The sequence below is a fragment of the Arachis hypogaea genome, chromosome 6 (genome assembly GCF_003086295.3).
Source record: "Arachis hypogaea cultivar Tifrunner chromosome 6, arahy.Tifrunner.gnm2.J5K5, whole genome shotgun sequence".
In the NCBI taxonomy this organism is placed as follows: domain Eukaryota; kingdom Viridiplantae; phylum Streptophyta; class Magnoliopsida; order Fabales; family Fabaceae; genus Arachis; species Arachis hypogaea.
The window spans coordinates 103,148,889-103,172,560 of NC_092041.1; the positions used below are offsets into that span (position 1 = coordinate 103,148,889).

General features: G+C 26.7%; 1 protein-coding gene across 2 annotated transcripts; it reads right to left on the reverse strand.

Moving 5' to 3' along the window:
• Positions 1–15,346: 15,346 nt before the first annotated feature.
• LOC112697223 (protoporphyrinogen oxidase 2) lies at positions 15,347–23,468 on the reverse strand. Of its 2 annotated transcripts, XM_025750311.3 has the most exons (18): positions 23,271–23,468; positions 22,934–22,973; positions 22,509–22,644; positions 21,470–21,535; positions 21,197–21,247; positions 21,001–21,057; positions 19,746–19,822; positions 19,561–19,597; positions 19,343–19,408; positions 18,784–18,824; positions 17,977–18,115; positions 17,651–17,818; positions 17,214–17,288; positions 16,781–16,904; positions 16,584–16,692; positions 16,411–16,485; positions 16,232–16,338; positions 15,347–15,682 (listed from the first exon to the last, which is right to left on the reverse strand). In XM_025750311.3, exons 1-18 carry the CDS (start codon positions 23,299–23,301, stop codon positions 15,564–15,566), a joined length of 1,518 nt encoding a protein of 505 aa, XP_025606096.1. In that variant the 5' UTR covers positions 23,302–23,468; the 3' UTR covers positions 15,347–15,563. The 2 variants fall into 2 exon arrangements, with proteins under 2 accessions (XP_025606096.1, XP_072053580.1); XM_072197479.1 differs by lacking the exon at positions 21,001–21,057 and having other exon boundaries at positions 23,271–23,466.
• Positions 23,469–23,672: the final 204 nt, after the last annotated feature.

The window sequence follows — 23,672 nt, forward strand, 5'->3', positions numbered from 1 at the left end:
AAATCCTCAGCTTTGGACATAGTAGACAACCTGGAAGACTTGATTTGACGAGAGGTATTGTAACGAGACCCACTCTTGGACTGAGGCTTACGCCGTATAATAAAATTGTTCTTTACCGTAAACTCATCAATAGCTCCATTCTTTAGCATTGAATTCTTGATCGCAAATTTCAGAAGTAGCATATTTTCGCTAGTGTGCGATGGTTGTAATGTTCTTGCTGATGGTAACAATGGCGGTGTTACTATTTTACGCAGTTGATGAGGATTTGGGTTAGAATTAGAATTAAGATAAAGATTTAGATTAGGGTTAGGATTAGAATTAGAATTCCATTGATAACTGCAGATGTAAGCTAAAGGTGCTTTGAATATTTTACATTCTTGAAAATGTGATGGTTGATTTATCAGCACACACTGTTGAAGAGCTAAACAGGAAAATTGGTCGGCTGGTATAATGATTACTGGCGCATAAAGAAAAATGGCAACTACCTCTGAGTTCATTCTTCTCCTTTCTATTTCTTTTGGAAGAGATGTTACTTAGAATTGATGAGAATGCATGTAGATGTATATATATTATGTTAAGGAGCTCATCTAGATAAAGACGTTTAAAACGTCTTTTTTTTAAAGATGTTTTCATATTGTGTTTTAATTGATTTTTGTATAATTTATTCGGTATTCCTCATCACATATCATTAAATTCTTCAAAAAATTTTCTTTCTAAAAATAATAAAAAATATTTAATTTAGACTAAAATAAAAAAAGATAATAGATTAACTATTAGATTTTTTTAAAAGGTTATTTACATAAAAAAATACATCACATTCATCAATAAATATATATATATATATATATATATATATAACAAGTTCTTAAAATTTTTATAAATAAAAAATAATTAATTTTTATTCATATAATATATAAAATAATTACTATATTATTATATTATAAATTAAAATTTACTAATTTAAATTTTGTTTTTATTTTTAATATAAGCATTAGAAATAAATAAATTTTTTATAACAATATGTAATGTAACAAAATATATATAATATTAATTAATTTTTAAAAAATTCTGAAAAGTTGGTTTTTGTAATGAAGTGTTATTAAAAAATTAAAATTATAAAAACTAATTTCAACCAATATAATATAATAGGTTATTAAATAAATTTAATACAAAACACATTGAATATAAATTTTTGTTGAGTTTAAATTTTAAATAATTTTTAATTAAATTTCGAATATTTTTATTTTAAAGAGTTATAATATTTTAACATCATTTTTTTCGTATCTTTTTAATTGAGTTTTTTATTTTTTAAATTATAAACCTTATTTATAATTAAGAGTAATGTTTTAACACTACCAATTAGTCATACATATAAAAATACAAGAACAATTCCATTGTCATAATTATAATCTAACTTTATAAGGAATACAATACAATGAAACTATATATAAGTAATATAACTAAATTTTATCTACATCTATAGTCACATTTCATAAATAATATAATTAAATTATATTTATGTTTATAATTAAAATATGAATAAAAATACAAAAAATTATCAGGATGGTTAATTTTTTTCGTTCATAATTTTTTATTATTTTTGTTGTGAAAAGTTTAATTATTTTAATAATTAATTATTTTTTAAAAAAGATAATTGAATAACACAAAAAATCTTATTAAGAGTAATTTATTTATATATGATTAAAAAATAATTGAATAATTATATACGGTAAAAAATTAATATTATTAAAAAATAAAAATAAAATTTATTTTAAAATTAAAAATAAAGTTTATTTAAAAATAAAATTAAAAATCATAGTTTTTTTTCCAAAATTTATCTACGAATAATTCTATAAATATTTTATGATAAATAAAAATATTAAACTCGTACTAAAATTTATTCTAATAAAATTTATTTTTATTCTACTAAACATTAAATAAACTATTGAAAAAAATTTTGTTTCCTCCATTAGATAAGAATGATAAACTTTCATACTTCTATTATGTTATGGCAATAATTTAGCTTGTTATTTTTTAATAATAATAATAATAATAATAATAATAATAATAATAATAATAATAATAATAATAATAATAATAAACAAGTATATCACAATAAAAAAAAGAAGCACGTCACCAAATAATTTATCATCTGAATTATATATGAATCAAACTGATAATATGAGAGCTAACACTACAAAAATCGATAACAAGGTTAGGGACTTACAAAATCTTTCTTAAGATCATAGAAAAAAAGTTTATATTTGTGTGATATATAAAACAATTATCATATTATTATTATTATTACATATATATATATATATATATATATATATATATATATATATGAGCAAAAAAAGTCCAACTGTTTTAAAGTAAATTTTTCTTTTAATATTTGATTAAATATATTCTTGTATTTAGTACCTTTTTTGGCACTTTCTCTTAGTTAAAAATATAATCATTGTAATTTTTAGTTATTATTGTTAGGGATGTTTACAGATGGGATATGGCTGAAATTTCGATCCAATCCGCACTAAATTCATTAGATCAAATTCAATATTCGCACTTTTTATGTTTGGATCAGATATCAAATATATCCATAAAATAAAAAATATTAAAAATTTTATTTTTATAAAAAAAGTCAATAATTTTTTTTTTTACTTTTTTTAAACATATTTACTTCTATCTGATTAGAGTGTGGATCCGATTCGATCCAATCCGATCATCTTACAAATCAGATCATATCTTCAAATTACAGATAAGATACGGATAAATACTGTGGATTTATATGGTATGATCTAATCTATGAACACCCCTAACTACTACTATAGGTTCATTGTTGCAAAAGAATGCTTCTTTTATTATAAACCATTATTAGATCTTAATTACTATTAAAACAACTTAATTGTCAACAAAGAGATAATACTTATTGGTCTCTGAAATTATGTTCGTATTACAATCCATAGTTGTAAAAACCGAACTAGATCGACTGGTTCGGCCGGAAAACTAGTGAACCGGACTAGAATCCAATTCTAGTCCGGTTCGGTTTACTCCTTGGACCGTTTAAGGAATAAAATCGGTATGAACCGGTGAGAACCGATCTAACCGAACTGGCCTGCTTGAAACATTTTTTAAAATGTCTCCACAAGGTCTCGAACCAAGAACCTTGAAGTAAAAACAACCTCTACTTGCCACTTAGCCATTGCACTTCTAAGTATTAAGTTTGACAAATACTAATTATATAGTATACATAAATATCTAATTTAATTTAATTTTTATTTTTTCTATTTTTAAAATTAATTATATTTAAATTATATACCATTATTAATATAAATATAAATTTCACTAAAAATTTATTAATTTACTTGATCTATTTTGTTGCTAGTATTGTGATTAAGGTTATTTGTTTTGATGTTATTGTTAAAATCTACTGATATTATAGTTAGATGATAGGTTTTGTGAATTAATTATTTTTTTATTGTGCCAAAATAAGATACTATTGTAGTATTAAAATTTTTTGATTTTTTTATATTAGTTATTTTTAGAAGTTGAGACTTGATTCTTCATAAAATGTCAGTGAAGATATGTATTTCAAATTTTAATTTTAAGTTTTTAACTATTTTATATTTTATATTTACGTGAGACCGGTTTTATCGGTTGAACCAGTGATTTATCGGTTGAACCAATAAATCAGTAAACCAGTAATTTGATCGGTTCGATCACTGGTTCGGTTCTAACAACTATGTTTCAATCTAATTTCAAAAATTTTGATTTACTCAATTTAGTCTCCTAACTTAATAGTTATGACTCACATTGGTTCTTAATCTTATTTTTGTCACTGTCTCACAAAATCGTTAACGACATGCTGAGATGGACTAACAACTGCTACATTATACATTCTAGCGACTATTTGATGTGACAATTGAAATTTTTTTACCTTATTTTATTCAACTAAACACTTAAAACCCTAATATGAGTCAGTGATTAAAGCTAAGTAAATTGAAACTAACTTTAAAAATCAGATTAAAGCTCGAATATAACTTCAAAATAGAACTTTAACTTATGTAGTGATTAATTTAAATGAGAATCAAATAAATCAAAATTCAACATAATTTTTATCAATGTTTTCAAATTTAAAATTTCTATACCAAAATTAACTAGAATTTTTCTTTAAATTAAAAATTTAATGAAATAGTGACTTTAACTATCTTAACCAATATCCTAATTAATTATTTTTATGTCTTAAAAAGACTGTATATGAGAAGAAAATAATTAATTTGTCTACTTTAATAAATAATTATTTTACTAAAATAAAAAAAAATAATTTTTTAGAATTTTTTAAGAACTAATTAATATTATATATATTTTGTTACAAATTTATTTATTTCTAATGTTTATATTAAAAAAATTAAATTAGTGAATTTTAATCTATAATATAATAATAATATAGTAATTATTTTATATATTGTACGAATATAAATTAATTATTTTTTTGTTTATAAAAATTTTAAGAGGTTTGAGTTTGTTATATATATATATATATATATTGATGAATGTGATATATTTTTTTATGTAAATAATATTTTAAAAAATTATTTTTGGAAAGAAAATCTTTTGAGGAATTTAATAATATGTGATGAGGAACACCGAATAAATTATACAAAAACCAATTAAAACACAATATAAAAATATCTTTAAAAAAAGACGTTTTAGACGTCTTTATTTGAGTGACCTCTTTATGTTAAATATTGTAAAATAGAGATGCTTTTGAGATAATAATAAATCTCGGTATCCCATTTCTATGATACTACTTTTAAAAAGATGATATAATGCTTTTTAGTAGATTCTACAATTACTTGTTATTTATTTTAATTATAATTTATAGATTCTATAAATAAAATGTACTAGAAAGCAACTAGTTTTTAAACTTTTAATTTATTTAACTCATTAGAAATTTAATTTTTTAGTTTCCATTCCAACATAAAATTTCTACTATGTTTGATAAATTTATAATAGTAAAAATAAAAATACTAAAAAAATTTAAAAAAATACTTTTTTGAGAAACTGCAATTTACATCTTTTTTTTAAAGATTTTTTCTTAAAAAAATGTTTTTCATATAATAAATAAATAAAAAATACTTTTATATTATTATACGCAAACATAATTGATAGATAAAAAGATTCTTTTACATGAGATATTCAAACATAAAATTATTTTTACTTTTTTATAAGATCTTTTAAAAAAAATATATTTTTTTAAATTTACCCAAATAAGTTCTAAATATGCTTACAACATTTATTACTTAAATTTAATGATAAAAGTACATTTAAATATTTTTAATATTTCTTAAGCAAACTACAGGAGCAAGAAGATGTGAAGAAGTGGTGGGTTTTTTCAGCTAATGGGCTTGTTTAGACATTATTTTTAAAAAATATTTTTTTTAATGATTTTTTTTAAAAAAATTTTACAAAAATAAAAATGATTTTATATTTAAATATTTTATGTAAAAAATTTTTTTATTTATAATTATGTTTAGATAAAATAAGATAAAAGTATTTTTTATTTATTTATTATGTAAAAAATATTTTTTTAAAAAAAATATCGTTTAAAAAAATATGTAAATTGTAATTTTTTAAAAAATTATTTTTTATTTTTTTTATTTTTACTATTAAAAATTTATCAAATACACTAAAAAATAAAAAAGATACATTAAAAAAGATATTTTTTTTTCGATTTGATGACGCTAAAACAAATATAATGTCTAGTTCTCTAGGTATAAAATAAAACTGAAATTTCTAGGTAACGTCTACCCTTTGAATAGACTAATAGTATGACGACAAAAATACCATTAAATATATTTTAACAGCATGTAAAAGAAAACGAACAAATATATAAAAAAAATAAAAATTTCATGGAAGATAAGTACAAGAGAGATATGTTGGCAAGCGTATGGAGACCTAACCCAACCCGTTGTTGTGATTTGTGATGTCCTGTTCTGAATAAAATATTCTCCTCCGCTGTTTGTAGTGTTAACTGTTATGTGCTTCTAAGTTGTAAAATATCGGGGTTCCCATGCATGGCAATGGCATGTCTTGCTGATTCAGTGAATAATTGTTGGAATATAATGCCATTCCATTTCCATTGCATTCACGTGCTCTTTTCAGAAATTATGGTAGGCACCGCATGGCGTAGATTATTTTGGGTTTTGAGACAAGGCAAATTGTCCAGTGCCTTTCGTTTTGGCGTTGGATTTGTCAAACTTGTTTTTTAGGTAAGTATTAAATATTTAAAAATGATTTATGTTTGTATTTTTAAATTAAATATTAATTTTATGATTTTATTATATATTTAAGCGTTGTTATCAATTAAATTTATTTAAATTTAACAAAATTTATACTCACATAACATGTATGTGAATTATGATTTCTTTTTTTGCATTTTTTCTTTTTTATTTGTACATTTCTTTTATATAGTCATTTTTTATTGTTATTGTATTTTTTTATTTTTTTCCTCTTCTTCCTAATAATTTTTGTGGCTAATTTTTTTCATAAAAGTGAGATAGATAATATATCTCAATATTATAATTTTTTTCTATTTTTAAAATTATAAAAAGTACAAAATTAGAGAATCTATTTTTACACTCTAAATTAAAATCGTTCTACATTTAAGATTTAAAAAAAATGAAAATGCATCGGTGTAAAGCGCGAGTATAAAAATAAAGTGTGCATATATTTTTCTTTCTTAATGTCACTTTTATTTAGTAAACTAAAATAAAATAGTGAAATTTTAACTTGTCTTTCAAGAAAATTTAAAAATAGAAAATATTTTCAAATAGTTCCTAATCTTCTTTGAGGTATTTAGTTTACCCGACTAGGTTAGATTAGATAAATCTAGTGTGTTTTTGGATTTCAATTTGTAAACGGGAGTTTGCATAAAATTGATTTTGTAAATTTGATTTTGATGAAAAGTTAGTTTGTGTTAAAGTGATTTATGTTTGGTAATCTTTATATTAAAATGAATTATAGTAAAATAAATATTGTTTGGATTACACTACTCAAAATTACTTTTAGATAAAAAATTACTAAAATAGACACCAACTTAAATAAATTTTTTATATTATTCTATCATTTTAATTTAGATATTTAAATAGATATTATTAATTAATTTTATAATAAAATTAATATTTACTTACTAAAATAAAAATAATATATAAAAATTGACAAAATATATTTTTATATCAAAAATAAAAATAATATATAAAAAATATATCAAAATATACTTTATTAAATTATATTACTTATAATTTTTTTAATATTCTCGATATCTTTTATTTAATATTATTTTAAACTATAATTTTTAATTATTTATGACTTTATTCTTAGTTATAATTAGTTTTTTATTTACTTTGTTATTTTTAATGGGATTAATAATTTATATTATAACAAAATTATAATAATAAATTAAAATACAAAAATTATACTTACAAATTTTAACAAAGTCAAACAAAAATATTCTTTTATACAAAATCAAAAGTAAAAATTTAATAAAAATATATAATTATATATTTGAAATATTTGAATACTAAAAGGACTACAAACAAGGAAGTAAATGGTAGAATTGATAAAACAATATAAATTCAATCATAACATGATTTTCTAAACGCAGAAGTTACTATTTCTAGCTTTTTATAAACGCACGTTAAGAAGGTAAAATTACGTTAGCATTTTAAAAAAAAAAAGTATCCAAACAAAAATAAAAAGAGTTCAATACACTCAAACGTGCTTCCCTTCTTTCTAACTCAAAATCAAACGCACTCTAATAAAACCAGGTGAATGTGGCCAAATAGCTCATTAGTCCCCTAATGATGAAGAGATCAGTTCAATTTCCATCTTGGATAAAGAAAATAATCCGTCTTTATTCAGTCACCATATTCTTAATTTGTGATAAAGAACTTAGTTAGTTATTTCCTGACTTAAACTGATTAAAAGAATTGAGTAATTATTTAAATTCTTTTTTAAAAATTTTAAAAGCAGATATTTTAATTTTTAAAAAAATTAATACACAAAATATTTTAAAAGTTTTATTTTAATTGACAAATCAGTCTTTAGATTATTTTTTGGTGAGTAATTATTTAAATTAGTTCCTAAAGATTCCAAAAACAGATATTTTAATTCTAAAAAAATTAATACACATTAATTTCTAATATTTTTTTTCGTTAGATATAACAATTTTCTGTTTATTTTTCAGCGTGACTCATTAAATTCTTCAAGTATTTATTAGAAAAAAATATAACTAGATATTATAATCAAATTAACTTTTAAGGTTAAGTTAAACCTATTTAATTTTTAATATGATATTTTTTTTCAAAAAAATATTATTGAATAAAAAGATAAAAAGAATTTTTGCATAAAAAATATGATATATGTATATATATTGTTACTCAATAATAATAATTAATAATAATAATAATGTTGTGCAATAAAATTATTAGAGATTATTTTGATTTACAAAAAATTTAAAATTAAAATTATTTGATATTTTTGTATTTAATATAATTTAGTTTTGTGTAATAGTTAGAAATTAAGTATCAAAGTTATTCTTATATTTTTATTTGAATCTCAATTTAATCACTAAATTATTAATTAACTAAAAAATTAACTGAATTTTTATTTTATAATTAGACTAATTTACTATACACATCTATGTGATACATATATATGGAGATTGTTATGTGTGACAGAAAAAAAATATTAAAAATTAATCTGTATATTAATTTTTTTTAAAAACTAAAATATCTATTTTTTAATTTTTTAAAAATTGATTTAAACAATTATTCCACCGAAAAATAAAATAAAAACTCATTTATTTATTAAAATAAAATTTTAAAAATATTTTTATATATTAATTTTTTATAAATTAAAAGATCTACTTTTAAAATTTTTTAACATTTATTTAAATAATTATAAAAAAAATTAAACCAAATCTAGTCCAATAAAAAATACACCAAATCTGGCAGACACAAGAAGCAGATTTGGATATCTTGCTTCCACATCGTAGTTTGGTCATTCTGAGTGGTTAGAAACAAGTACGGATTTCGACAAAAATTTATGGTACCTTGTATACTTTACTCTGGACACTTATCATAGATGGAAGGTTTTGTGTGATTAATGGGGATTGAGATTTGAGACACATAAGGAGCTATATGTATATAGGAGTGAAAGTGGGCCAGGATATTCTCGACGGAAGGTTTATAGTTTAGCTCGTTTTAAATTCGGTTTGGCTCAGTTTGTTTAATTAAGTTAGACTTGAGTTCTTTTATAAAATTTATTAATTTAAAAGATCAGATTATATGTTTAAAAATATTTACAAAGTTTGTTAGGCTGATTCCTTAAAATATTTTTTTTTAAAATAATTAAACAAGCCATTTTTAGTTTAAATTTTTAACTATTCACTTATATTAATATAAAATAAAATAATAAAAAAAATAATCAATATTAATTAATATCGTAATTTTTTATTTAAAAAAATTTATAAATTGTAAGTATAATTATAATACACTAAAGATCGATATATAAATAATTTTTTATAAATTATTAATTATAAATTTTAAAATTTATTTAATGTCAATTTAAATTTTTTAAGTTTATTGTTTTTTGCATTCTAATTCACAAAACAGATTTTTCAAATAGACTTATCGACTTACCGAGTTTTAAATAGACTAGATTTGAGTCTAGGGGTGTTTGCTTAGCCATTTGAATGGAATAATTTTTAAAAAAAATTGTATCCTATCCAATCCAATTTCAAGTGGTTTAAATGTGATTGGATTTGCGTTTTTATAAATTAAAGAAAAATACATATACATAACAATTTAGGGCTACACATGGATCGGATAATATCCGCATATCCGTGGTAATTATCCGCATCCGATCCGAATTTTGCGGATATTATCCGATCCGCAAAGTCATCGGATCGGATTGCGGATTTGGCAGTAATATCCGCAGATCCGATCCGTCAATCTGCATATCTGCACATCTCATATAAATAGCATAGTTTAAGAAAGTAAACCCTAACGTGATATGAATTTTAGTGTTATTTTATGAATTTTATGATATATTATTTTTAATTTTTTATGTTGTACTTCAAGTTAGAATAATTAAACTTAAATTTTGTGTTATTATTTTGTTTTTGTTATTCAAGACAACTTTTATTAATAATATTTTAGAAGTAAATAGGCTTAAATAGGTGAAAAATTTTTTGGATATTTTTTTTGTAAAAACAACCAAACAAAATCTTAAAATAATTTTTTTGAATTATGCGAATATATCCGATATCTGATCCAATCCGATCCGCAAGTATACGGATCGGATCGGATCCAGCCTGAAAAAATGCGAATATCGTATCCGATCCGTTCCGATGAGTGCAATGCGAATCGGATAGAATTTTAGACTATATCCGATTCGATCCGTGTCAGCCCTAACTATGATAACAAGTCTTAATATCAAATTTTAAATAATCAATAATGACAAATTTTAACAATATTTTAAAAAATTAATCACAACGTAATAACAGAAATAAAATTATAAGTTAATTAAAATAAATAAATAAATCTCATTTTTAACGTAAAATATTTATTAAATAATAATAATACCCGAATAATATAAAGGAAAAACTATAAAAAAGTATCCACAAAATTTACGAACGTTAATAAAAGTACTCATAGATTAAGAAAATTAACGGAATTTTTTATTTTAATAAATTAATTGATTATAATAAGTACTGAAATAAATAATTTAAAACGAGATCGTAAACGAGATAAGACAGATGAACGCGACATGTGTATTGTGTATATCTCGTCTACACTGTAAATGAGATATTGCAAAAAAATATTTTTTTGTAAATAATAAAAAATATTAATAATATCAATAATTCAAACTTTTAATATGCAATTAGTACTTCAAAAAATTGGTAAAAAAGATTAAAATGGATATGTTTGATCAATTAGTACTCACAAAAAGTATATAAAAAATTTTAGATCAGATTATAGATTCAATTGGATTGATTTAAATTTGAAAAATAAAAAACTCTTACGTGTTCAAATTCCATGATGAGAATAAATATGGTAATTGTGCACAAAAAGAGAATTGAAACGGTTATCTCGCATTCTTTCATCCCCATCAACCTCTCCTAATAATTGATAACCGGTTATTTATTTATCTCCATCAACCTCTTATAACAATTGACAAACGGTTATCTCTCACTGTTCCTCTATTTTATTTATCCTCGTCAACCTCTCCTAACAATTGACAAACAGTTATTTCTCTCATTCTCTTTTTGGTATGCTTCCCATCTTTTAATTTTTAGGGGTAGACAGAATTATCGTATTTATTCTTATTATGGAATTTGAACCTGTACGAATTTTTTATTTTTCAAATTTAAATCAATCAAATTGGATCATAATTTAATCTAAGATTTCTCTTTTTGAGTATAAATTAATCAAACATATCCATTTTAATCTCTCATACCAACCTTTTTAAGTACTAATTGCATGTTAAAAATTTAGATTATTAATATTATTAATATTTTTTTATTATTTTTTAAAAATATTTTTTTTAGTTTATGCTGTAAATACACGTGTCGTGACCATCTGTTTTATCTCATTTCCATGGTAAACGAGATATGTGCAAAACTATTTTGTTTACGGTGTAAACGAGATAAGAGAAATATTTATTTTGATAATTTTTTTAAATTATTTATTTCAGTCATTATTATAATTAATTTATTTATTAAAATAAAAAATCCAGATTAACCTTATACCATAAAAAATGAGTTTTATCTCATAAAAATATCAAAATTCTAATTTTTTTATTAATTTTTTAATAAAATTTTTAAATTACTCCAATTTTTTATCTTCAACCTTTTACTCCATTCTATAAAAAAAACCTTTCACTTCGCCGTCTTTCTTCTTCTCAAAATTCCAACCTTTCACAACCGTTCACAATGTGATACACTTTTATGTATGTGCAAAATAAAAATGCAGTGTTGAACGATGAAACATATCAAGAGAATGGTATATTATGCATGAGACGCAAATGAATTGCTGTAACTAAGTTAAATAAATTTCAATGGTGGTAACCTTTGAATTAAACTAACAAAATCACAAACTAAAGAAGGCTTAGCATATTTTTATTATAGCAGAGTGTAAAAACGATAATGAAGTACTAAAAAGTGGCAGATAATTACTTACACATCTTCTGGGCATGCTTAGGTAGAATTGATAACATTACACCAAAATACTGAGAAACAGCACAACGAAAAGAGTGGGTACTGCTTACAACCTCATTAAGTTGGCATACATAATTATTTCATTGTCTGGGTTTACATAGAATTTGAGAACAGTTTCATCTCTAGAATATGGCTGCTCCAGTATTAGCGAGCAAAAGTGAGGAGATAAAAAAATTGGAAAATACAGTAATAAATAATAATAATAATCAAATATAATTAATCTAATTACTTATTTAAAACAAAAAAATTGAATAACCATACAAATATGTCCTGTTCTAAACATAGCTAAGCATGATATTAAACAGTAAATTATTGTAAAAAGGAGAAATAATAAATACTTAAATAGTAAATCATTTAGCACTTCAGTAGTCTTTAGCTACTATTTTACTTTGTCTATATAATAATTTTTATAGAGGTCTTTTAACATTTATTTTTATGCAACTCATTAGTCTCTAATTCTCAAAGTTGTAGATATAATAATTTGTAACAAAGATCTCATTTTGACATTTATTTTCATGTAGCTCACTGGTCTCAAATTCCATAGTTTTTGAATTTTATTGACTAACATTAGTTTTGAATATAAAATCACCAAAAGAAGCCACTTAAATAAAAAGATAAATTAGTAAAATTGTGTGTTGAGACAAAATGAGTTACAGTCATTCTCTTATTTATATTGCATTACATAGAGCATTTTAAAAGCGAACCATCCCACAAATATTTGTTTTTAAATGAAGTTTAACATGGTAAACCAAATAGGCATGCAGATGAAGTACCTCATAACAGCAATGGATATGAAATTTCTTTAAATTTCTACAACTAATAGGTATACAACATAGAGCACCATCTTCTACAACTAATAGGTATACAACATAGAGCACCATCTCCAAAGTTTGAGTAATCTACCAGTTAAAGAGTTTGTAGAAACTTGCATCCTTTTCCATTCTGAAGAAAACCAACATCAACAATGCTTTGACAGTAAAATAATGCCAACTTAGAGAAACAAACACAACAAACTAGGGGTGTTCATGGGCTGGGTGCCAGATCCAGCCCGAAATATGTACCGGACATATTTGTTAGATCCGAATCCGGCTCTAGACCCAATGAAACCTATACATTTTCGAACTACGATTATATCAGATAACAATCGGGTGAAAACCGGACCGTTAACATTACCTTCTTGTAAGCTAGCATGTGAAAATATCCAAATTTTCAAAAATCTAACCATTATTTGACATGATAAAATTTACTTAGAAAAATATAACAGGAACCAACCCTTCCTTAAAATTAAAGCATAACCACAATCAATACTAATATTGTCTAATAACACTAAATATTTAAATCAATACAAATAACACAATATTATGCATTAGTATAAAGTCTTATGTAATATGTATCTTAAACATAAAACATTAACTTATAGTCTTATAATGACTAATAACACAAAATATTAAGGTTCACAATACTTAAATTTCACATAAGAATAACCATCATCTATCACTAATAATGCAAAATATTAATTGTGTATGATGACCGGACCACCAGGTCGAGTTCGGACATCCGAGCTATGATCCGAACCGACCTGAAATAATGACTGGGTCTATTTTTGAGACACTTACCCGACCCTAAACCCGATAAAATCACATCAAATTAGCCCCTAAAAAGTTTAGGATCGGACCGGACCGAATCTTCAGACCGGGCCGGGCCATGAACACCCCTATAGCAAACAATGAAAAACTTGACCAAATGTAAATATAAAGGGGCTAAACATGTGTCCCATGCTTCCTTATGTTGCCTATTTATTGAATGGTTAATTCATTCCTTATTTTACATACATACTACTGACAAGATCTTCCAATGGATTCTAGCTCCAAAGTTCGAATGTTGTGTGACATCTATTGATTTCAAAATGTGCAAGTTTCTTGCATTCAGTAACAATTGCTTCCAAACCCTTGTGACTTGAGAAATAACAGTCACTTAGTCTCAAATTCTTTAACTTGCATCCATTACCAGTGCCAAATAAACCTTTGAAATTAACCATTATTTAAAGAAATGAGATTACTAACTAAAGTAGGAAAAAATGATAGAATTCTTGGTTGAATCCAAAATTTAACAATTGAAGACATGAGAAAAGATTGTGCAATTGCATGCAACACTTAAAGGTCATGCAAATGGAGCTAAATAAACAATATAGCTAAGCTTATCTCACTAAATGTGTTTGAACAGTATCAAAGCAATATCAATATTATAAATAACATGTTAAATCATATACTACATCATATTAAATTTTTATATGAATTATTATTTTATAATATATTCTATTTATATAATTAGAGGATTTAATATAATGAATTATGATATTTAGTTATATAAATGTCATTTTCTATAATGTTATAAAGGAGTCCATATAAATATATATTATTTTCTATGTTGTTACAAAATAAATTTGGTGTTGTCACAACAAAATTATAAGAAAAAAAGAAAACATAAAAAACTTGAAAACTTAAGTGTTATTAGTTTATTATATAATCTTACTTTGATCTCTTTTTATATATTATTATATTATATATAACAGATAGATAAATAGTGCAATAAACATACTAATGGATAAATAAACAATCTAGAATTTTGTATTTAGTGTAAATTTAAAATAAATTTAGGGATATTTAATTGTTTTTGGAGTAAATATAATGTATTCTCTTTCTTCCAATCTAGGAAATTAATTTTTCTGCCAGCAATTAGTCTAATATTATTTTTCTCTTAAAATTTTTGTTTCGCTCTTCAATAAACCAAAACATATTTCTCTCTTCCTCTTGCTCTTTCGTTATTGGCTAATTGTTGAGTAAAATAATCAATTCTCAATTTTTACTTTTTTTCTTGATCAAATTTTATCGATAATAAAAGTATGGTAAAAGTTTAAGCTCAATTTGTATTTCGTCATAATTCATGCTTATATAAATGATTGCATTAGAATGAACTTCCCTTGTAACTTCCCTTCCTCAATTAAAAAAGGGACTATTTATTAAGAGCATTAATTATTACAATGTTCATAAAAGCTAAATAGGGTTAATTAATAAAACCATTATGATAAAAAGAACAAAAATGTTATTCGTATACAAAAATCAGCCACTAAAATTAGTCATCAATTATTTGTATATGAATACATATATGATTTAATTTATTTTTAACATGTATATGTATTCCAACATGTATTTTATACTAGTAGCTGAGTTTTATATATACGCAGCATAGTCGTAAAAAGAAAGCATACAACTCATGACAATCATTTATCAGGTACTATGTTGTTCTCTGAAGAAGAGTTGAGGTAAGTGATAACAAGATCAGCTGCTTTACAACCTGAGGCTATCGCTTTGCCAACTGAGAGCCCACCTTTGTGGTTACCTGCCAATATATTCATTTAAAGCAAATCAGAATTTAAATTATTGTACATACTCATCAATTTTTATAGGGAAAATTATGCTCGCCTCTCTTGAGATCTGGTAAAATTTAACTGACTCTCTTCTATCTTTTACAACATACACCCAATACCCTCTTATATTTTGTAAAATATAACACTAATATTTCTATAAATATGACAACACAAACCTGGACAAACAGAATCATGATGAATTTCACTAAACCTTAGGAAAGTTAGCTTAATGCCCAGTTTTATATGATCTTATCCTTACAAGAATTGGATAGAAGAGATCTTCATAGAATTTTAGCATTTACAACTTTGCATAAATGCACTTGTGGCTTCATCTGACCTCAACAAAAATTTCCATGTTTAGTTTAGGTTAGAGCCACCATAAACTTGTGAATGCAAGCAATGATTTACCAACCATAAATTACATAGTTGAATAATTATACCAACGGTAAATTAGAAATCATTTCTTTTACAATTGGTAGAAATTATACTTTCACAATCAAATCTTTACCAAAAGAAGTTACCTGCATAGAAAAATCCAGGAAGATCCTTTTCCATTTTGTCAATAGCTTGAAGAACTGATGCATAGTTACGCCCATACAAAGGAAAGCCTTTGCTCCAATAGAAATGGCTGCCATTAAATGTAACATGTAAGAACACTAAGTAGAGTTTACACCAAAAAGAAATCGATGACATAACATACTTGACAAATGTGGGCTCTCCCTCTGCTCCCAACAAGTTTCTCAGGTCAGAAGTCACAATGCTCTTAAGCTCGTCACTGCAGTGAACAAGAATGAGTAGGCAAAAAGGAGAGAAAAAGAAAAGAATATATGCGGTTTTCCAGAAACATATGATTATAACTATGATATAAAGTACGTTGAAGCTTTTGCGAGATCTGTGTTTCTTGTCCCCCCTACAAAGGTGGTGTAGAGATGTAAATCACTGGGTGCACGATCTGGAAACATCATAGAGGAAAAAAGTGTACCTGTTGAGAAAAATTATTAATCAGACATGTCAGAAAATATTTTAGGCTATTGAGGTTTGATTGAGGAATAGACTTATGGAAGAAGTACCAAGAGTTTTTAAACCATTTTGTTGCTCTTTTGAAGGAACAAGAACTCCAAATCCCTCAAGGGGTCTCTTAACATTCTCCTTTCTAAAGGTGGTGATTATGACTGAGAGTGGCACATAGGTCACCTACAATAAGAATTGTGAGATACTTTTGGAAAACTCTAACAAATGGAAGGTAGTAAAGGCACAATCTAATTAGTTAATATTTATGGAAACATCCTCTAAAATATAGATGATGCACAAACTCCAATTAAAACATGGTAAGCATTCAAATTCACAAGCAAATGGATTTTGCTAGGCTATAACACACTGTGATAAGCCTGACCAAGTTGTAATGGTGAAAGAAGAGCATAAGATGTCACCCTATATACACTCAACATTAAAACTTGAAGTGAACTAACCGAAGTGCAGGTCAACTTGAAAAATATTGTGTACCTCAGGAAGAAAATTAAGTGGGAACGGGGTTGCCCTTTTTGTGATCTTCATCTCTTTGACATTACATAGGGGAGCCTAAGTACAATAAAAGTAACAACTTACAATGTGTAATAAGTTCCACAAAAAATGTGTAATGAAATAAAATTACCAGCATTGTGCTCAACAAAATGAAAGTTTTTCTTTCCTTTTATAGCAGATAAGCCTTTCCCTGACTTCCCTTTTTTGACCTATTTACCAAACTTCGAAAGGAGGAAGAGGGAAGCTAAGGAAAATTATTAAGTGAAAAATATTTAAACAATATTTAGATTTTAATAGTTTAACTGCACACATGGCTTATGGTAGACCAATATAACATTTTATGTATAAACCTAACCTCACCTAATGGGATATCAATGCCAAAGTAAAAAGTGATAACAATGAAAAAAAACCATACTAACCGTCATAATTACAGCATCAACAGCTTCTATGTTTTGGTTGGAAGCACAAGAAATAGACCAATTTTGTGATGAAGAACTTCCATCATGATTGTACGCTAATGTCAAAACCTTTGAATTTAATTTAAGGTCATCTTGACCGAGCTCTTTGCACAATGCATCAGTCAGTGTCTGCACTGGATAAAATTATATAATGAGGGAAGAGACGTTGCTAAACATACAAATTTGATATTCAATGTTATGTCTCTAATCAGGCAAAACACAAGTTTGTTTGTTTGTTTCCCCCCATTTTTCCGTAGAGAAGAAATATTTGCACAATGAGTCAATACCTGCATCCCACCCAAGAAAGAAAATGAACCACGCTTGTGCTTGTCTTTTCTTGATGCAACCTTTACCTTCCTTTGACTAGTTTTATCCGGTTTAGAAAATAACTTTGACTTAAAAGCTCCAGCTATAATGGAGCCGAACCTGAAACGTATAGGGTACACATTACTCAAAATATATAAATAAAAATGATGTTTTCATATCTAGGGAAGACTCATGCTAAACTCCCATATTCAAATTTCAATTGTTTGTAGCTAAAAGGCTAAGTTATGTAGAATGTGCAAATTTTCAGGTGGCAACTCTTTCCCCTGAACAAGTACTAAATCAGATTGTTTGTTATTTTGAATTGAGCACTTACCACTTGGCTAATCTATATAGTCAACAGTTTGGGTGCAACTAAGTCTACTAAAGTGCAAAAAGGCTGAAAAGCCACAGTTGAACATTATAAATACATGGAATATAAATGAACAAATAAACATGAATTTGAAATTGCCTACAGAGAAAGAGTCATCGCTTTTGCACATATATGGCAAAAATGATTCAGATAGTTCACCAGGTCCCTGGTGCAATGAGGACACAACTTTGTCATATCAAAAAAATTATTATAGCCATTCCTTATTATATTCTTTAATATACATCAATGAGTTTGGAACCAGTATACAGCTGAGAGGGAGTCAGGACTCTATAATTCATATTATATTGATTTCAAAGGAAAATATCAACTAGAATATAGTAGTTTTGAGCTAAAAAATATCAGGCATCGTTGACTCCATTAGTTTTTAATTTAACAGCACTACATGCAACTGTAATACCTCTTCTCCAAATCCCATAGCTCTGGGAAAGTATGGCATATCTGTTTGAAATATATGAAGGAAGCAAATTAGATTCAAAAACTCAAAAGATAGGGCAATTAAAGCTTTTACTATCCCAACTGGTTAAATTATAAAATCTTAAGGTTTGACCAGCATTTGGACCAAGTTTCCATGCTATCATGCTTGTGATTGCGCAAATGTTCTGTTTGAACGCAGTAGTCACGTGATTTATTTTTAGGACACCATTAGTCAGTATGTGTTGAAAAGATTAAGAAATAGGGGGGAGAGAGAGAGAGAACAAAAGCTTGCTCCTATTGATATTGAAGTGTGTATTATATATATTATATATAAGTGATAATTTTCTAGGAGAGTATACAACTAATTCCTACGACTGCCTAGTTTCTATGTAGTCAACTAATTCCTTGGTATATAAATTATAGAATTTGAAGAACAACAGACTAAGACATTATATCCAAAATCAGTTACAACCAAATTCATATTGAAAAGCCTGAAATATGAACTACTGTGGAAATATTTCAAATTCTGAGAATGAACTCACAGAAAGAGATTCCGGATCTGCTGCACTTGTACCACCTACAAAAGGATCAATAAGATAGTCCACGACCTTCAAACAATTTGTTATAGGAAGACAAAAGCCTCATCAGTCCATGTAAAGAATACTATGCACCAGGAATTGTATGCACAGTAAGCATTTAACATGTTAGAAATTAGCAGAAAAATTAAATGTGGGTGATGGTAATGCCATGTGGTGTATACCTCTTGCCCAAAATGACGTTCAAAGAAACTACCAACACTGGAAGAAAGAAAATAAAAGGTCATCATAGGATACAATTTTCGACATATGGTACAATATAAAGTATAGAGAAATCTGTTAAAAAAAAGGTACAGAAAAAGCAAGGGTCTTCTATAGAACTTGATGTGAATAACTTAGATTATCACACCTTTCTGTGTAATTTTCATCGCACACTCTAGAGGGGTCACTTCTCTTCCACATAAATGGTTCAAAAATTAGCTGGATCTGCAAATTCTAGAAAATCAGCAGGCAAACTTATATATTTTTAATGGTGAATACATGACTAGGTTTTACCAGCTATATTTCGAGCAGGTAATCAACATCACCAATAGAAATAAAAGGACAGCAAAAAAATAAGCTCTAATTTATCTTCTATATAAATCACTCCCTCATCCAAATTATGTCTAGAACTTTATCTTATTTTCTAACTTAGGTTTCAATGTCGTAGAGTGCATCTCATTCCCAAGTTTGGAATTCTTAGAGAGAGCAAGCAAGAACTTTTCATCTGCAAACAATTGCGAGAATGAAATATATATAAAATGTGCAAACATCAGATGATGAAAGCTCAAGTTCATGAGATGTTGAATGTTGAAAAGTAATTGTGAACACAGAGAAGACTAACATTAAATACCTGCATATTAGGGGTTGGGAAAATCTGCTGTGTGCCAGGTAGGTTGAGGCGTTGAGCTATAAACTATTGTTTGGTTTGATTGAAAAATATTGAAGGAAACTAAGACCTACACCTGGTCTTCACCAATCTAGGAAACAGCCTAGGATAGTTAGCATGAGCAAACCTGTTGAAGGTATTAGATAAGGACAGAGTTCGTATCGGATATTTTTGAGTTCTAAAGAATATGTATGACAGAGAAATAACTAGTGTTCATCTGCGTGGAGGCGCATCAGTGTTTTCTGTACCAATAGTCACACCATCGGTCTACTTTTTGAGCTTGTAACCTTATATCTCTTTTTGGACATACTTGGCACATCCCAGAGCTAGTGCCACCAAAGGTAACTAATATACCATGCATATCCCAAACCCTCAGATTGATTTTAGTCTTGAGATTCATGATTTACTTAAACTATTAAACTACATTTTGCGAAATTGGAAAATATTCTGACAGCTGCCAAACAAATTAAAAAAGAAAAAAGATACACAAAGACTTCACCAAATCTGAACACTTTGTAAAATGTTACAGTGCGTATCAAATGATATTAAAAAATGTGTGTGTGTGTTTGTGAGTGTGTGTGTGTGTGTTTGTGTGTGTGTGTGTTTGTGTGTGTGTGTGTGTTGTTAGTATATGTAGGTAGCATTACTACTATACAAAATGTTGCAAGAACATGACAGTTAAAATTCCATAAGCTTGGAAGCAGGAAGATCCTTAGGTATGTTCTGGGAAAGGAACCTTTGAGCGTGCAGACAGGAGTTGCGTCTTCAGTAGTGCAGCAGGATTTGTTGGTACCTTATTGAAAATGTTACCACATTTCATACTTAATTGTGAGAAATAGATAGCTAAAAAGCACGGAAACCCATTTAACAGTTATAGTAGTTGAAAAAGAAACCAATAATTTAGAAAACCAAAACTTGTATGCAAGACATACCAGAACCGGTTTACCGTTTTTTGCAATATAGCGCTTATGCTGTGAGTTTGGCTGTAATGATAAAAAGAATATCATTTATAACCAGAATAAAGATTCAATAAATATTATTGAAGTTCCAATTCCAACAACAAAACCAAAATTAAGTCAAAGAACTGAGGCTCAAATAGATAGAGATTAGAAAGAGGCCAGCAGTCAAAGATAAATGAAAGAGAGGCTTAGTAATATGAAATTGTATTCTTGTACGTTTAATTTTCCAAGATAGAAGATTCTTACAAACTGTTGCTTTCCTTGAAGGCCAAGAGCTTCAATCAATTCTTTAACCTCCAATTCACTTGCAGTCTGCACAATGCAAACAAATTTACAACGAAATAGTAAGAACTTCTGGCATTGAAGCATGTGTAGAACAAATTAAACTAATTACAACATACAACTTACAAGCCCTCCTCTAAAACAAAATGTGCTCTTCAAACAAGTCCACATAAATAATTATTGATGCAAAGATCAAAGTTGTGAAACTTCATAGAGACCAAATTGCTAGGTAGTATGCTTCATGTTCATATGTAAGGACACATAGTTACTTAGGAGTAGTTTGTTAGAAGTTAGAACCGATTAGTTAGCAAGGAGTTACGATTATTTATAAGTTTATAACTCTTCTTCTTTGTACCCTATAGGTTCTGTGCAGAGTTTCCCCGGATTTTCTTCAGAATACATTGCAGGGAACTCCCAATTCAATACACTTCTATTTATCTCTATCCTCAATCTACTGATGATATAAGCTAAAAAAATATTTTTCAATAATTCATAATCCACACCCTGAAATATGATTCTTTCTTCTTCATCAACAATTACTAATACACCAAGCACAGACACACCAACTAAGTGAGGTGTCATGTGTCTGACACTCAGAGGTACTCATACAACACATGTCAAAGGTATATAAGTATTTGACCATATGTCTTCTCTAAATAATTCATAGACACTTCAAATAGAAATTGGATATAGTGTAAACCAGGGTTCAAAAATGCCAAGAAAAGGATACTTTATTGAAACAAACTTAGTAGAAACAAGCATCGACACAAATGACATGTTTTAAGAATGTTTCAAGAAGTTTTAGCAGAGACTTGATAAAATAAAATCTTGAACATATACATATGCATCCATGTCCTATCATTTTAAGATTTTTCTATGTCTGTCTATCCGGGCCCATGTCAAAGTAATGTGGAGTGTCCAAGTCAGTATCTATGGGTCATAGCTAACACGTATTGTAGCTTTTAATTAAGTATCTCGGCACACTTGCTACTAGTAAACTTACCATTGTATTAGCTCCCTCATCCCAAACCAGACCATCATGTGAGACACTTTTTAACCTCCCACCAGCTCTTGCTTCAGCTTCGAATACAGTGACATCCAGACCATGTGATTTCAATGTGTAAGCCGCAGCAAGCCCACTACCACCACAATACAAAGTTAGACAGTGCTAGTTATCGCGAGTAAGAAAGAAACAACTTGAAATGACATTTCATCATTCATTTTAAACTCAATTTTAGACACAATAAGTGGCACAATGCTATCAATGCCCCCATTTGTACTTTAATTCATTATAACTATTATACCAATTTACGTTTGTGCTACCCATAAGTTCAAGAATTAGCAAATAACTAAGTAGAAAGATATATAGAAACGATAAAAGCAACAGAATATCTGATGATACCAAGGAAAGAAGAAGAAAAAACATACCTTACCCCGGCACCAACAACAGCAACTCTTTTTGCAGATCCTGCAAAACCAACAAGGGCCAAGTCAAGGTTTGATAATTAGGCAATTTGAGGGGGTAGAAAACAATTCAAAATACGCATGAATTTTACACCCAAAACACATTAATAAATACACAATGGAACTATATCACTGAATTGTGACACATTCTCTGAATTGCGCTTTAGTTCTACACTCAAATGAATACATGCACAAAGATAACGTTTTAATTACTGTTTGAAGTAATAACCAATATCATAATCATAATAATAGGCAAAAATTAGAGAAAATGTGAGCGTTAAGAGAGAGTGAAGGGGGTTACTTGGGTTATCGCGTTCGGCAGAGGAAGCCATGTTTGTGTGCGTTTTGGTGGTTAGCGCACTCAGCAGTTGTGATATGGTCAGTGGTCAAAGCCTGAAAGCTCATATATGTTGTTGGTCTACGCGCCGGGGGAGCATATTCAGTGATGACTGAGGAGCTATTTACAATTTCACATGCCCCAAATAAATTTTTAGACTAGTTCTTTATTCTATTTTTTGCTTTATAAATTTAAAATTCTCAATCTTTTTTAAACAACTAAATTCTCTTCTATTTCTCATGCGTAATTCAGATACAAATATTTTTATAAATATTTTAAGTTTTTTATTTTGATTATAGAAATTTTTTATAATAATTTAATATTAATAAATTTCATAATATATAACTATGTGATTTGAATAAAAAA